The sequence below is a fragment of the Ipomoea nil genome, unplaced genomic scaffold, assembly GCF_001879475.1.
Source record: "Ipomoea nil cultivar Tokyo-kokei standard unplaced genomic scaffold, Asagao_1.1 scaffold2963, whole genome shotgun sequence".
NCBI classification, from domain to species: domain Eukaryota; kingdom Viridiplantae; phylum Streptophyta; class Magnoliopsida; order Solanales; family Convolvulaceae; genus Ipomoea; species Ipomoea nil.
Genome location: NW_017619391.1, coordinates 520,587 through 536,906, shown reverse-complemented (window position 1 = coordinate 536,906; position 16,320 = coordinate 520,587). Strand labels below are relative to the sequence as shown.

General features: G+C 36.2%; 4 protein-coding genes across 4 annotated transcripts; 2 read left to right on the top strand and 2 right to left on the bottom strand.

The window, feature by feature from the left end:
- Positions 1-407: 407 nt before the first annotated feature.
- LOC109162917 (early nodulin-93-like) lies at positions 408-2,273 on the top strand. Its single transcript, XM_019311625.1, has 3 exons — positions 408-574; positions 1,006-1,067; positions 1,897-2,273. Exons 1-3 carry the CDS (start codon positions 502-504, stop codon positions 2,077-2,079), a joined length of 318 nt encoding a protein of 105 aa, XP_019167170.1. The 5' UTR covers positions 408-501; the 3' UTR covers positions 2,080-2,273.
- A 4,490-nt stretch (positions 2,274-6,763) lies between these two features.
- Positions 6,764-7,710, top strand: LOC109162918 (early nodulin-93-like). Its single transcript, XM_019311626.1, has 3 exons — positions 6,764-6,850; positions 7,121-7,182; positions 7,323-7,710. The coding sequence occupies exons 1-3, from the start codon at positions 6,781-6,783 to the stop codon at positions 7,500-7,502; spliced, it is 312 nt and encodes a 103-aa protein (XP_019167171.1). The 5' UTR covers positions 6,764-6,780; the 3' UTR covers positions 7,503-7,710.
- A 51-nt stretch (positions 7,711-7,761) lies between these two features.
- Positions 7,762-10,384, bottom strand: LOC109162916 (pentatricopeptide repeat-containing protein At1g08070, chloroplastic). The gene is made up of 2 exons (XM_019311624.1): positions 8,074-10,384; positions 7,762-8,032 (listed from the first exon to the last, which is right to left on the bottom strand). Exon 1 carries the CDS (start codon positions 10,332-10,334, stop codon positions 8,124-8,126), a length of 2,211 nt encoding a protein of 736 aa, XP_019167169.1. The 5' UTR covers positions 10,335-10,384; the 3' UTR covers positions 7,762-8,032; positions 8,074-8,123.
- A 3,130-nt stretch (positions 10,385-13,514) lies between these two features.
- Positions 13,515-14,126, bottom strand: LOC109162902 (uncharacterized mitochondrial protein AtMg00810-like). Its single transcript, XM_019311608.1, has one exon. The coding sequence runs from the start codon at positions 14,124-14,126 to the stop codon at positions 13,515-13,517; it is 612 nt and encodes a 203-aa protein (XP_019167153.1).
- Between the last annotated feature and the right edge of the window lie 2,194 nt (positions 14,127-16,320).

Here is a 16,320-nt window from a genome sequence, read left to right as displayed (position 1 = left end):
TAAGATAATTGCATTCTCATGATTCTAATTTGAGACTTCTAGTTACGTAACGTATGTTTTAATGCAGCTTTAGAATATATTATAGTTACATAAATTTTAATATTACTGTTAAATTAATCTTGCATGGCAATTCTTTTAATAGTTATTACACGAGTCAAAATTCAAACTTTTACTTGACTGAGTTGTTTTTAATTAATTACCAGGTCATTAGTAAAAATGCAAAGTGGTTAGATATAATATGCTGTTTTGAATGAGGGAAAAAACAAACTTAAACAAATAAATAAATAAGAATTGAGGGTACAAAATTAAAGTTAGGAGATGAGAGACGTTGGTAATGCTACAAAACCATCAAAACCATTATCCAAATTGTCAAATCTCCCCCACCCTAACCCCCTATAAATATGTACTCCCACTAACTCACATTCATCACCAACAACCCAACACTTCTTCTTCTTCATTTTCTTGAATTTTACTGCAACTGCTCATCATATCAGATCAGCTATGGCATCCAAGAATAATGTCAGTTTGGCTTCTCTGGACCAGAAGTTGGCCATGGCCAAGCGTTGCTCTCGTGGTATATATATACATATACATTTTTATTTCATTGATTCCCCTTTCATTTCTTCCCTGCATTTGGTTCTTAATTTGTTTTCTGGGAAAAGTCTGGTAATTAATTTATCAGTTAATTTTGACTTATTTGACCACTATTAACCGTTTAATTTGGTTAAACAATCAATGTAAGTATTTGATTACTGAGCTTTTTGTAATAGTTTATTGCTCCAAAATGCTAAAACTCAAAAAGCTGCTCAAAGCAGCTTTTTCAATCACCTTTTTAATAAAGTCATTTTGAATGTAATCAGCTATAAACTAACAGCTAATTTACCAAATATTTTTCTACAATCTATCAATTAGTCAAACCCACTAACCCAATCAACTAATAACTATTTACCAAATATCCAAAATGTAGTAGTTTTTGAGTTTTTGATAATTGTTTGTGCATTGCAGAGGGTGTAGTTGCTGGAGCTAAAGCAGCTGTGGCTGCAACCATTGCAACAGCCATTCCAACAGTAAGCTCATTCTTGCTTCTCTCTAGCTCTTATTTTTTCTAAAACCCCAACCCCAATGACCTTCACTTGCTCTGAAAATTTGGTAGATATATATGACTTAAATCACGAAATGTTCGTACACCTGTTCATAACGGGACAAATTCATACTGTTCCTTTAGTAAGATATGAATCTTCATGTTTGCATTGCAACAAACTATTAACCTTCCTTTGAATTGATCAATCAATTAAGAAATTCTTTTTCTAGCTAGTTGTATGAAAGGAAGATTTTATATTTAGACAAAATCTCTTATGAGACTAGCCCGTGAAACTAATAGAGTTTTTCATAAGTATTATATTTTTTTTCGTAAATATTATATTTTTCTTCGTAAGTAACTATTTAGTCCCTAATATTACATTTTAATTTAAAAATATCACATATTTTCATCAAAATATCACATTTCCTTATAGATATTACACTTTAGTAATAATCAATCAATTTCTTCAAAAAACATTAAATTTTCCATTACAAGTAACAAACAGTTTTTTGTATTACATTTTCTAAATATATAATTATTACTCTGGTCCAAAAATGTTGAATCCTTAACGCAAAGGACCTCACATTCCAATCCAACAGACTGTTTGTGAGGATGTAAATCATAGACTCAATGGCTCAGCAGATCGTGTCAAATGTCGGTGCACAGAAGAAATTTACTCACTTTAAACATAATACCCACACTGAGTGTACACAAAGGATGTGCCCATTTTGACACAACCCATTTCACAGATACAGATTCCTAAGAATATTATTTAATTATTTTTTGAAATTTAATATATATGGATGATGATTCAGGTGGCGAGTGTGAGAATGTTACCATGGGCACGAGCAAACTTAAACCCAACAGCACAGGCACTAATAGTCTCAACGGCCGCCGGGATGGCTTACTTCATTGTGGCCGACAAGACAGTTCTCGCCACCGCTCGCCGCAACTCCTTCAACGGCGGCGCCTCGGTTTCGAGCAACATTAATGCCTGATAATATTATGAATTCTTGAATATCATATTGTATAATTATATGATCTCGAAAATCGATATTAAGACTAAGTTGAGCATAATATTTATCAGCTTAAACTTATAGTAGAGGCATGATGTATTAATACTATGTTTCCGTTTATGTATGATGTACCACCTCTTATCAATCAGCAATAATATAATATTTTGGAGTAATTTCTTTACTTTTTGATTTAATTATTTCATTCTCCCAAAATGTTTAATCCCTAACTTCAAAGGTCCCTACACCCGACCGGACAGAGCATTTAGGAGGATGTAAATTACGGTGAATCAATGACTCAATAGATAAGGTCAAATGTCTATGCGAACAAGGGATTTGTCTACTTTGGACATAATCCTCACATTGCTGCTGTCGAGGTTCCAACCTTAATTTCTTCTCTCAAATACGGTCTACTGAACCAATGAGTTAAGTCCGTGCGGACTTTGTTTTCTTATCCTGTTGAAGGCTTACTGAATATTATGAAAAAATATATATATATTTTTTGAATAATGAGAGAAACTTCTCTCAAAATGTTGAATCTCCAACCTTAAGGTCCTCTACACTCCGACCCAACGGAGCAATAATGAGATAAACTTATAGCTACGATAGTGTGCAAGACTATATTTGGTTGATAATATTCATTGTCTTTATTATAATTTGTTGTGAACTCCGTAGAGACACCTATATATAGTTTGTAAGGTAATTATCTTGTAGTCTAGTGACACCAAGTTGTTCTCACATATGAGAGGTAGTGGGTTCAAGCCTTAGTAGAATCAAATCAATCAATATTGACGATCTGTGTACTTCAGTAGGTTGAGAAAGTAGTGCAATCTTTTAAAAAATCTAATATATGAATTTAATTTAATGTGCAGTTACGAACAAATACTGCATTTTAACAGAGTCAGTACTATTCAAAAAAAAAATTAATGTGCAATCTTATCAAAAAAATTTAAAAAATCTAGTATATGAATTTAATGTGTAGTCTTAAATAGTGACGGCAATTTTCCTTGCTAAAAAAAAAAAAAAAAAAAAAAAAAAAAAAAAAAAAAAAGAAGGTAATAAGTAGTATATGAATATAAGAGGACTTTATTTTTTATTTTTTTGAAAAAAAAAAAAAAAAAAGAGGACTTTTTATAAATTATATGCATTATGCAATGGTGTAAGTTCAATATATAATATAATATGCTTCGTCAATAATATAAAAACGACATACTATAATTTTATCGAATATAAATATATTTACAGCCGTGCTATATACATGATATTAGGGTAAGAATGAATAACACAACTTGACATCAGATAAGAATAATATCTTACGTATATTTTCATTTTCTACTTCTTCTAACATGATATGATTGATTTAGAAAAAAGATACATTACAATTTTTATTCTTTTTTACCCTCATAAAATTTAAAGACATGAAGAAAATTTTATTTTCTAAATATACACTTAGCCCAAAAATCAGATATATAGAAAGAATTGATCGCATTACAAATACTCACTGTGACAAACTCGACCAAGAAAGTATTAACCAGAAATAAACTCGTGACTCTTTATTTCTTTAATATAAAAATCATGATCCACTCACATGGTAACTCTTTTCGGGACAATTTCTACTTTATTTTTATACATGGCATCTATCCTAGAGAAAAGTATAGTAGTCCTCACGAGGTTAATTCACTGGTTCAGTAGACCGTATTTAAAAGAAGAGATCAAGATTCAAAACTCAACAATAGAAGTGTGGTGATATGTCTAAGGTGGACAAATATCTTTCCGCACCGACATTTGACTCAGTTTGCTAAGCCGCTAATTTACCGTGATTTATAGAATTCCAAATTCTCAATCAGGCCGGGATTGAAGATTCAACCTTTTGAGAGATGTATAATTTAATTTATCTTTTTTATGTGATTTGCAAAAATTACAAAGAAACAAAATTTACTAGGCGCACATCTAAACCGTGATTGCAAATTTCAATTCTCATTAAAATAACAAATTATAATTTTTATAACCCGACCTCTTTCTCTTTTATTAACAAAATCATATACATATATCATTTTTCTATTAATACTAGTTTTTTACGCGTATTACGCGATTGGGATAATGTCCAATGTTTTTTTTTCTAAATAAGTACTTTAAAGTATATCAAGACAAGATTATATTAGAATTGTTCATGCATAAATAATTGAATGTTGAATTTGTGTATTTAAATAGGTAATTCTAAGTTTTACAAATACAAGATAATATAGTCAAGATTGATTATAATTGTCAATAAAATAATTGTATAGGTATGGTTGAAACCAAATACAGGACATAAGGGAGAGCAAATAAAAATTATGGCATAAAATATTAAATATATACTAATATTGAAGAGCTAACTGCTGATTGTCAAACAAGGACATTGCGAGTTAGTTTCCCACTTCAATTTTTTGTGTGATTTGAGTACTCTTTTTGTTAATAAATCCCGCAAGTAGTTAATATAATTGACTTAATTATATTTTTTATTTTTTTATTTTTTTAAAACAAGTATTATTATTATTATTATTATTATTATTATTATTATTATTATTATTATTATTATTATTATTATTATTATTATTAAATATATGTATACCCTTAGGTCATTTTACATGTTAATCTAAACAACTAATTTTTTCAAATATCTTTTTAGCAACAATTGATATAATTCGCTAGTCAAATCCGCTAACGCTAACCGCTAACTGCTGATTGTCAAACAAGGACATCGTGAGGTAGTTCTCACTTCAATTTGTTGTGTGATTTGAATACTCTCTTTGTCAACAAATCTCTCAAGTAGTTAATATGATTGGCTTTATTAATTATATTTTTTTTTTAATTTTTTGTGATATTAATAAAATACTTGGTAAATAAATATATAGCATTATTTTGTATTATAACTTTGATATTTAATTAAAAAATAGTGCACAAAAAAGATAATAGACAATGTAGTGAATATAATCAATTGATGAATTTGAATGTAAAGAATTTTTACTGTAGAGAAAAATAAAGACAATATAACTAATAAAGTTATTTCTCTTAATTAATTTATTGATAATGAATAATTTTTTTTTAATAAAGACATTGTAGGGACAATATAACGAATATAATCAATTGATGAATTTGAATGTAAGGAATTTTTATATTGGAGAAAAATAAAGACAATATAACTAATGAAATTATTTCTCTTATTTAATTTATTTATTGATAATGAATAATTTTTTTGAATAAAGACATTGTAGACACATAATTATAAATTAAAGAAATGTATATGTATTATTTTGGTTGTAGCTACTAAATTATTATTTAATTTAATAAGAGTAAAATAGAGTACTAATTATGTCAACTTTGATTGGGATGAGGTTCGAACCTAAGACATTTCTTATTGAAATAAATGAGTAAGTTAACGGTGAACTAACATAAATTAACGGAAAAGATAATATTTAACGGAAAAGTTAACGGATAATCATATTCATTAAGGATAAATTAGAAAATCTCAAGGAAAAATTAAAATCTGATCAATTTGAGCCATTCATTTGATTAAAAAATTTGACCGCCATTTTTTCTACTCATTATAGGCCTAACTCTCTTGGGCTCTTATTAGTATAGTAGATAGTAGATTTTTTTGATAAGTGTTGGAGATTCGGAACATTTATCATCGTTCGAAAGTCGGAACCACTGACGAACCAACCACCTGCCTGCTACCAACTTGGAGGAAAACAATGTACAAACATGGAACATGTCTATGGGCTTACAGTGTACCCAAGTACACCAACGGATCTCAGCCCTTCATTTTGGACACGTTCTACAACCTTGTGGACTTGGTGGCAATGCATTATTGCATTATGCGATGGATCCAAACACACATGATTGGTTATAAAGGAAACACCCACGGTTTTGTGGACCTACTTTTAACTTTTGTACTTTACCTCCCAAACCATTGGCTCTCTGTACCTGAACTCTTTAAATTACAAATTTTAAACATAAAAGGCAAAAAGGCAAATGGGAAAGAATAACATTAATAAAAAAAACAATACTAGTACCAAAAATGGCAAATGGAAAAGAATAACATTAATAAAAAAAAATCTTTTAAATAAATAAAAAAAAAAAACGGGCGCCTAACGCCTAGCGATTTTTGTAACCTTGATTAATACTAGTACCAATAATCTTGTTTAACACAATTAATTGTGTTTGATATTACGTGATTGTGTCAAATATTATTAACATCCAGATAATTTTGTCAAATATTATTAACATCCAGATAACAAAAACAATATTCTTTTTCTAGATTTCTCCAGGTGTTTGAATTTATTAGTAATAAATAATAACTAAATGTAGACACTCAGCAAACTCTAGTCGTACGTATATTCAATATTCTAACATTTTTTTTAAAAAAAAAATGATTTTTCTATTTTATTTGCTCTTAAATGTTTTGGATAAACAAGCTGCAATAGTGCAATCTGCACTACTACTGATGAAACAGCCAAACAACCGCCAAACAACCGACTTCGACAGACTCCGACGTTGGTAATCCCACAAAACCGTCAAACGTTTGGCCATTGTACTGTTCTTTAGACCTGAAAATTTTGCCTATATATATATCAACCATTTTACTCATTTATCTCACCAACTCTTCATACAAATTCAACAAATTAAAATATCATCAGCAATTCAATGGCGGCCAAGAATGTGAGTTTGGCTTCTTTGGACCAGAAGTTGGCCATGGCCAAACGTTACTCTCATGGTATGTAAATGTACTATTGAGGATTAATCATTTATATTATTTTTGACTTAGTGTTTATTGATTATTTTCCTATCGTGTAGAATAGGTCTGCACTGTTACTTTTAATAGCCTATTTTATCTAGTTGTATAGTTATTAATTAATAAATTAAATTTTCACGCAACTTCTATATGTACAAGTTTCTTCTTTCATTTTACTGGGTTTATTTCTGTGGGTTTGGAGAAAATGTAGTAAATTTTCTTGGGTTTTTGATCATTGTTTGTGTATTGCAGAGGGCGTAGTTGCAGGAGCTAAAGCAGCTGTGGCTGCCACCATTGCAACAGCTATTCCAACAGTAAGCTCCTACATTCCCCTTTTTTTTTTTTTTTTTTTTTTTTTTTAAATACGATTTCGCTGAAACTTTCATGTGGAAATAGTGACAATTTTTATAGTTGTGCATCGATATAAACATGTATGTATATATGCATGGTGCAGTTGGCTAGTGTGAGAATGGTGCCATGGGCAAGAGCCAATTTAAACCCAACAGCACAGGCACTGATAGTCTCAACAGCTGCTGGGATGGCTTACTTCATTGTGGCTGACAAGACTATTCTTGCTACGGCTCGCCGGAACTCCTTCAAGAATGGCTCAGTCTCCGGCAACATTCAAGCCTGATCTTGATTATATATAATTATTATATGCATCATATTTTATCTGATCTCCCTGCTACTCAATCCCATTCATTTCAAGAAGGGGAGGGTAGGGGGTGGAGTTCTGTTTGGATGTATGAGTAATGAGTATGAATGTATGATGAATGATGAATACTTGTTCTATGACCAACACTGTTTCTGTCAATATAAACAAAAAGTTGGTTTTTCCCAGATTGTTGCCTTCTTTTCTGTTGATGTATCAAATGTATTTAACCCACTGGCAATGATTCTCAGAATTCTGTATAAACACTATCAGAACCATCAGGATTTATAGATTTACAGACTCAAAAGGTTAAAGACTTACAGCTTTACAGGTGCTATTTTCATTGCCATCTGTTGGACGGAGGCCGGTGAAGGCTAAGTCTAGCACCCAATGGCAGGGTTGTTGGGCGGAGGTCAATAAAGGGCTTAAAAAGGCCATGTTTAACACCCAGCGTCTCAAAAATGTGTGGTAGTATAAAGAAATAAAGTTGCGCCCTTCGTTACTAGCTATAGCTTTTGACGTAAGTGGTAAGCGCTTGATCCTAACACCTCACCATTAGCTCCAGAGGAGCATTAACAGATCAACATTCTTGGTCTAAGCATTTCACCAGTAGTCGTTACATGAACAAGAACCATCCTTAAAATGGTGAAACCGACTACGATCTCTGGCAATGATTTCCCTGTTGAATATCTTGGATATTAGCTTTGTAGCTGAATGGCAGTTGCTGCACACCCTCAGGTTCTTGAAAATTCTGAGAGTTGTCCCGGGCTTTGTACTAATCAACCCAAAAGAAATGGCCAACTTCTCGCTGTGTTGGCTCAACACCCCTTCTTTCCACTCTTCGTCTACATCTCGATCCACTTGAGATGTATCAGGAACATGTCCTGCCATCTCCAAAAGCTCGTCCACTTCTTCGAGCATCCCATATATTTTCTCGCTCTCTGGATGTGTTCTGTCACTCGCAAGAAACTCGTGAACTATGCTATCCACCTCAATGGAGGTGCAGCCCGGAACTTTCTTCAATCCCTTGTTGTTGAGAAAGGTTCTTATTCTACCTACATCATCCCATCTACCAGCTCTTGCATAGATGTTTGATAACAGCACATACCCTCCGGGATTATCACGTTCCACTTCAAAAAGGTTCTTAGCAGCAAATTCACCCAATTCAACTTTTCCATGGATTCTGCAGGCACCAAGCAAAGAACCCCATATAGCACCATCTGGCTCGACATCCATGCTTTCTACGAGGGCCATTGCTTCATCCAACAGTCCAGCCCGGCCTAAAAGGTCTATCATGCATCCATAGTGTTGCAACTTTGGTGCAAATTTGTAATCTTGGATCATGGAATTGAAATACTGTCGCCCGAGATCAACCATACCAGCATGCCTGCAAGCTGATAAAACACTGACAAATGTTATGTCGTCTGGCTCGAATCCTTTCTCTTTCATTTCTGCAAAAACCTCCAGCGCTTTATACGCATTTCCATGCATGGCTAGCCCGGATATCATCACGTTATAAGAAGCCAACGTTTTTGTCTCCATTCCATTAAAAACTTGTTCTGCAGCTTCTACATTCCCACATTTCGCATACATATTAACAAGACTTGTCCACAAAGAGGCATTCTTAAATTCATCTTGATGCCTGTCAATATAAGCATGTATCCATTTGCCAAGATCCAGGGCACCCAAATATGCACAAGCTGGGAGAATGCTTAAGAAAGTTACATCATTAGGCTCTACCCTGGACCGCTGCATTTGGCGAAAAACAGATAAGGCTTCTTTGTAATTGCCCTTAAGAGTGTAACCTCCAATCATAACATTCCAGGAGATGAGATCCCTCTCCCCCATACTCTCAAACAACCTTTTTGCTGAATCTAAATCACCACATTTTGCATACATGTCTATAAGCCCGTTAATAAGCCGAAGATTTGAACTAAGACCATGATCTTCAATCCAAGAATGGACCCAAATTCCAAGTCCCAGTTCACCCAAATGGGCACAAGCAGAGAGAAGACTCAGCAGTGTGCTCACATCAGGACTCACATTTTCTCTCTTCATCTCTTCAAACAAAGCCAGTGCTTCTTTATACCGACCCACTTGAGCATACCCGGAAATCATAGCATTCCAGCAAACCACATCCCTAACAGGAATTTCATCAAACAGCTTACGGGCATCATCCAAGAACCCCCTCAAAACATACCCACATATCAACGACGTAAAAGACACCGCATCCCTGAAAGAACTTTTATCGAACACCAACCGTGCACAACTCAGCTCACCAGCTTGCGCGTACATGTTAACCAAAGAAGCATGTACATAAACATCACTCTCAAGCCCAAGCTTCAAAACATGCCCATGAACCTGTTTCCCAACCCGAGCCGTCGCCATTCTCGCGCAGGACTTAAAAACAAACGGAAACGTATAAGAATTCGGATGATTCCCGGAAAAAAGCATTCTTCTGTAAAACTCAAGAGCTAACCCCGGGCTCGAACTCAACGAGTATCCGCGAATCATCATGTTATATACAACAACATTTGGGTTTTCAATGGTGTTAAAGATGGATAGCGCATAGGAGACGTCACCGAAGGGGGAAATGGCGCAAAACTGGAGTAGCTTGCTAAGCGCGAGAGGGGAGTGATGCAAGCCGCATTTGATGATTTGGGAGTGTATTTGCCTGAGATTTTGGATGGTTGTGCATTTGGAGAGAAGGGATAGAGATTGGTGGGTGTGGAGGAGGTTGTAGGGTGGATTGGAGTCTGGGAGGAAGTGCATGGGTGGAGCTGTCACCGGACAGGAAGAAGAAGACATCGCCATGGCCAGTACCGTTTGGAGACATGTATGTATTCTAATTTTGATAGTTAATAAAATTTTCCAAAAATTATATTTGGTACAATCATGTATCCCAGGCTTAGTGTAGTTGGTTCGTCATCTTATTTAAAGATCATGACAGGAGACGACAGTGTTTAGGTTTGAATCCCATAGAAGTATGTATGAGAAAAAAGTTCGAGGATACTGAAAGGTCTAGATTAGATCTCTTGTGGGCATAAGATCTAGACTTGACCGGTTGACTGATACTGGAAGGTCTAGATTATATTCCTTGTGGACAGACCTGATCGGTGGACTAATTGTGCAATTCGTGATTTTCCTCTGCAATAGCTTTAGATGTGAGATCTTATGACTTTAGGATTAATCCGGCGAAGTTAAAATCACATAAGATTTTTTTAAAAAAAATATTTAATTTTTTAATACAATCGTATAGTGTGTTAGATGTCGGTGATCTTAGTGATCAAAATATAGAGCGTGTATCAGCATATGTAGTAGTCCAACAAATACTCGAGTTTGAATCTTTAATAAGAAGGATCTTTAACTTTAAGAAAAAAAGAAAAAAAACAATTAGGATCCTGGCTCACTGAAACACATCCAATGCAAGGTAGTCTTATATATTGATAGTACTGTTATATTACTTTTGCGCCTACAATGTATACGACGTAATGCTTAGCTTGCAAAGTGTCTAGGTACTGAAGAGATATTAATTCTTATATATTTATTCAATGGATGGTCTGTCTACGGCATATATTGACTAAGAATAAGAGTTGAGTTCATATATTATTGACTAATATTAATTTTTTGTTTGCTAAACGATTTGTAAATTTAGTAGTGCATTTGTTAGTTGGAGAGGACGTATTTTTAAATGGTTGTAAGGAATGAGTTTTGTATTCTCTTAATAAATCTGATGTAATTTAGCGTAAAACTTGTTAATGAAGTTGGTTTTTTCTCAAAAAAGAATTGAGTTCAAAGCTAGATATATGTTGATATTTTACAATTTCTGATCCTAACTTTTCAGGATTTTTAAATTCATCTTTAATTTCTTAGGTTATGGCCGTGCACTTGGCAAAAGTTGGGCACAAATTCTATCTTACCAGCAAGGAATTAATTTATAATAAATAAATCTTCAAAAAAAAGTGAGTAGATATTTAATTTTATATCTATTCTTTATCTGTCCCAATTAAATCACTATTTTCTTCTAGGGTTCTGAATTTAGAAATCCTAGATAGGGGGAATGGATAATGGGTAATTATTAACAAATAGAAATACCAATATGGGTTTGTTTAAGATTATTGAACTATCAAAATTGTTACAAAATGAGGTATGAGCCGAAGTTTTAAGTTACATTAAGATAATAAGAGAAATCTCAATAATAAAAGATTTTTGGTATTTTTTATAGTGATAAGTAGGAAAGAGGGGAAGAGAAAAAATTAAAAAAAAATTAAAAAAAAAAATCTGAAAACAAAAGTAAAAGTAAAAAACTAAAAGCAAAAGTACATTTACGCATTCTCGTTGTCCTGTGCAGTGCGCCACACACGCAAGCTGCGTGACAACTTTTTCAAATTTTTTATTTAATGGGTTCCACAAAAAATTGGTATTTGCAGGAGAATTTTTTTCTTCTTCTAAAAATCCAGTCCCATTAACAAATCACCCTCCCCCCATGCCGAACCCCTCTCCAATTTTTAGCTCTGAAAAAACTTGCTAAAATTTTTTATTATGAATACTCTAATGGCATGTTTGGTTCATGAAATAGGTCGAGAATAGAATACTGATCCCGGGAATAGACCTATTCCATTGTTTGTTTTGTCATTTTATTCAAGGTAATAGCGTTCCCGGGAATGAGCTATTCCCTTTGCAGGGGGAATAACCATTCCTAAGGGACCCCCTGGTATTAACTATTCCCAAGTATTTGGGAATAACTTTAGTACTATAATACCGAAAATACCCTACCACTGTCACCACTGCTGCCATCTCCACCACCACCCCACCACCACCACCGCAACCACCGCAGCCACCACCACCTCCACCGCCACCACAACCACCGCTGCCACTACTACCACCGCTACCACCGCCACCGCAACCACCACCACCACCACCGCCGCCGCCGCCACCACCACCACCACCAACACCAACACCACCACATATTTTTATAAGGGTATTTATGTCTTTTGAAACATATTTCATTCTATTCCTTAAACCAACCAAACACTATAATATAATTCCTAAAGTCTATTCTTTCCGCGAACCAAACAATAGAATAGAATTCATATTCTATTCCTTGCCTATTCCATTCCTTTTGGAATAGCATTCCTATTACCTCAAAATTTATTTTGTGAACCAAACATGTTGTAAGTCTCGTGTTTAATTTAAATTTGTCCTAAATTCTTTTCCTCACCCATCTATCGTACTTAAAAAAGAAAAGTACAAAAGAAAAAAAAATGATTGTTTAAAAAAAAAAAAAGATTTCGTAAAAGAAGAGTTTTTGGATTTAGCCTAGTTAATGGTTAAGCTCTGTTCTGGACAACTTTCCTTAGGTTCTGACGACATCTCCCCCATTTCCCATTCATACACCAAAAGATAACCATCTCGAAAAAAGCCCCGGACACAATTTGATTAATTAATTCAAAATATGATTAACAACTTATTTTGTTGGATTAAATCTTTTGGGGATCTAGGTCTCAACAATTTATTGATCCACCAAGACTTTAGGGTAAGGACGTGTGGAGCTTATGAGAGTATGAACTGGGAGTATTTTATTGAGTGATTACAGAAGCAATAAATAGAGTGTAATCCCACAGAAGAAGGAACTACACAAACAAATCCAATAGACTAGGTAACAGACTTTAACCAACCTATACTAAGTCTTAGTCCCAACACGCTCCCGCAAGATGGGAGCACCATCGGTGAACCAATCTTGGACCTGAAAATAGTGAACAAATGCCGGCCAAGCGGCTTAGTCAAAAGATCAGCCACTTGTTCCGATGACCGTACATAACGGACTCGATGTGAGCCAGACACAACCTGCTCACGGACAAAAAAATAATCAAGCGCCAAGTGCTTCATCCGAGAGTGGAAGAAGGGATTCTTGCAGACATAAGATGCACTCATATTATCAGTAACCAAAACCGGGGAAGTACGCAACCGCACCCCAAGTTCATGAAGCAGATTCTAAATCCACATAACTTCAGCAACGAAATTAGTGAGAACACGGAATTCAGGCTCTGTGGAAGATCGAGACACGCAGCGTTGTTTCGCAAACCTCCAGGACACAACATTCGGCCCGAAATAAATGACATAAGCCGTGGTTGACCGTCCCCCATCCCGAGTGTCTCCCCAATCCGAGTCCGAGTAGGCCGTAAGAGACAAAGATTGACCCCTGCGAAAATGTAAGCCAAGATATAGGGTCCCCTTCAAATAACGAAGTACGCGCTTCACAGGCTGCCACTGGAGTTCAGTAGGTGCCGCCATGAACTGCGCCAAGCGGTTCACAGCAAATGAGATCTCCGGTCGCGTGATGGCCAGGTACTGTAACCGACCAATCGCCTGCCGATAAACAATCACATCAAACACAGGAGAGGTGACAACATATAAGTCAACAGATGTATTCATGGGCGTCGTTACCTCTTTCGCCCCTGTCATACCAAACTGGTCCAGAGTATCAACCACATACTGAGACTGTGACAGAAACAAACCATCACCAGTTGGAACAACCTCAACACCTAAAAAGTGATGAAACGGCCCCAACTCTTTAAGCGAGAATCGATGCGCAAGACGACGCATAAACGCATCAACAAACCCATCATTATTTCATGTCAGAATTATATCATCTACGTAAACTAGAAAATACACAATTACATCCTGAAAACAGTAAACAAACAAAGACGAATCAGCTACAGATTTTTTGAAACCACAAGACACAAGAAACTTTAATAACTCCAAATACCAAGCCTGCGGGGCTTGCTTCAGACCATAAATCGCCTTCCGTAGTTTGCAAACATAACCTGGGAGCTGTTGATCAACAAAGCCAGCCGGTTGTTCCATATACACCTCTTCAAACAAAGTGCCATTTAAGAAAGCGTTGTTTATATCCAACTGTCTTAGCGACCACCCCTATGACAACGAAATTGTGAGAATAACCCGGATAGTTACCGGTTTTACAACCGGGCTAAAAGTCTCGAAATAATCACGGTCGGCTTCCTGCAAAAAACCTTTCGCCACCAATCGGGCCTTGAACCGGTCTACCGAGCCATCAGCTTTGCGTTTCACCCGGAAAACCCACTTGCAACCAACCACAACATGATCAGGCCGCGATACCAAATCCCAGGTGTTATTTCTTACCAACGCATCAAACTCAGCGGTCATGGCAGCCACCTATTCACCATCTTTCATAGCTTGCGCCACTGTTCGGGGTTCAACTGACAAGGCAATAGGATGAACACTAGCTGTATTCACCATCTTGTCGTTGAAGTATCTGGGATTCGGACGACGGTGACGTTGTGACCGACGCTGCTAGGGCGCTTGGGAGTCCACCACTTGTGTCTTGGAGACTGCCGACATTGACCCCAAGGCTTGAGAACTGCTCACACCCGGTATGGAAGCTGCGGGCTGTGATTCCGAACCTGAAGCGGACGGTACCGCCTCCGAACCCGCAAGCGCTGACTCCAAAACCGCAGGCACCGAGTCCGACGCGGCAGACCCCGACTGTGACAGTGCTGTGCTGGGACGTGCTGATGCCACAGAGTCTCCAGCCGGTTGACACGCAAGCTGCCCGGAATCGATTGATCTAGATGAAGACAGACTTTGACCTGCATTGGAATAGGACACAACATGCAATGGACCTGAGACAGGCACTATTAGCAGAGGGGAACTTAGTTGAACATTTTCGAAAGCAGTGTGTGACACATTCAGTAGTCTATGAAACGGGAACTCGTCGGTTATAAATGAGACATGACGAGAGAAGTAGACCCGACCATTAGACGTGTCCAGACACTTGTATGCTGACTGACTAAGCGAATACCCCAAAAAAGACACACGCCCGAGACTTTGGGTTCAGCTTACCGGGAAAGTATGGCTTTAACCAGGGGAAACAAAGACAACCAAAAGGCTGGATTTTATCATAGTTGGGTTTCTTATTGAACAAATTTTCAAACGCTGAGGAGTGTTGAAGTATAGGGGTAGGCATGCGGTTGATTAAGTAGACAGCTGATTGAAACGCGTACGACCAATACGAGGATGGCATGGATGCAAAGTGTAGCAAAGCCATGCCACTATCCACAATGTGTCTCTGACGCCTCTCGACGGAACCATTATGTTCCGGGGTGTGAGGAGGGGAAGTGAAATGTGAGATGGCAATTAAGCTTATTGAAGATTGGGATCAATTTTGTATATACCCCCCCCCCCCCCCCCCCCCCACATTTCGTATAGTGATCTACAAAACTAACATAGTACTTAAAGTTATCTACTGAGACAGTTGACGAACACCACATGTCTGTGTAAATGAGCTCTAAAGGCTTAGTACTTGTCGTAGTATTAAATGAAAAAGGCAGTTTATGGCTCTTTTTTATACTGCATGAAGTACAAAAAATAACTCAAGTGCCAAACGATTAAAGGGAACATTATTACTGTGCAAGATAGAGGATAGAGTTTTGTGATTTGGATGGCCATATTGATGGTGCCACTTGGCAATGGAAGACTTGACACCAACATTGACTTGACTGACACTAGCGGGAATGGCATAAACATCATTCACGACCGGACTGCACACCAGAGTTGTTCTCGACGATCGATCCTTAACAAGAAAATGAGTGTCAAAATATTCAACTCAAACTGAGTTAGATTTACATAACTTGGAAACAAAAATTAAATTTTTCGGAAGATTTGGAACGCATAACACTTTAGTTAGGAAAAGTAAGCGACTATTAAGTGGAAGTGAAACAGACCCTGTGTGTGAAATGCGTAGATTCTTACCATTACC

Bases quoted from the DNA above. Each gene is read 5' to 3' on its own strand.
- LOC109162917 (XM_019311625.1), top strand. From the start codon at position 502: ATGGCATCCAAGAATAATGTCAGTTTGGCTTCTCTGGACCAGAAGTTG. The intron at 575-1,005 runs GTATATATATAC...TGTGCATTGCAG, and splicing joins GGCCAAGCGTTGCTCTCGTG to AGGGTGTAGTTGCTGGAGCT. The intron at 1,068-1,896 runs GTAAGCTCATTC...ATGATGATTCAG, and splicing joins TTGCAACAGCCATTCCAACA to GTGGCGAGTGTGAGAATGTT.
- LOC109162902 (XM_019311608.1), bottom strand. From the start codon at position 14,126: ATGCGTCGTCTTGCGCATCGATTCTCGCTTAAAGAGTTGGGGCCGTTT.
- LOC109162916 (XM_019311624.1), bottom strand. From the start codon at position 10,334: ATGGCGATGTCTTCTTCTTCCTGTCCGGTGACAGCTCCACCCATGCAC.
- LOC109162918 (XM_019311626.1), top strand. From the start codon at position 6,781: ATGGCGGCCAAGAATGTGAGTTTGGCTTCTTTGGACCAGAAGTTGGCC. The intron at 6,851-7,120 runs GTATGTAAATGT...TGTGTATTGCAG, and splicing joins GGCCAAACGTTACTCTCATG to AGGGCGTAGTTGCAGGAGCT. The intron at 7,183-7,322 runs GTAAGCTCCTAC...TGCATGGTGCAG, and splicing joins TTGCAACAGCTATTCCAACA to TTGGCTAGTGTGAGAATGGT.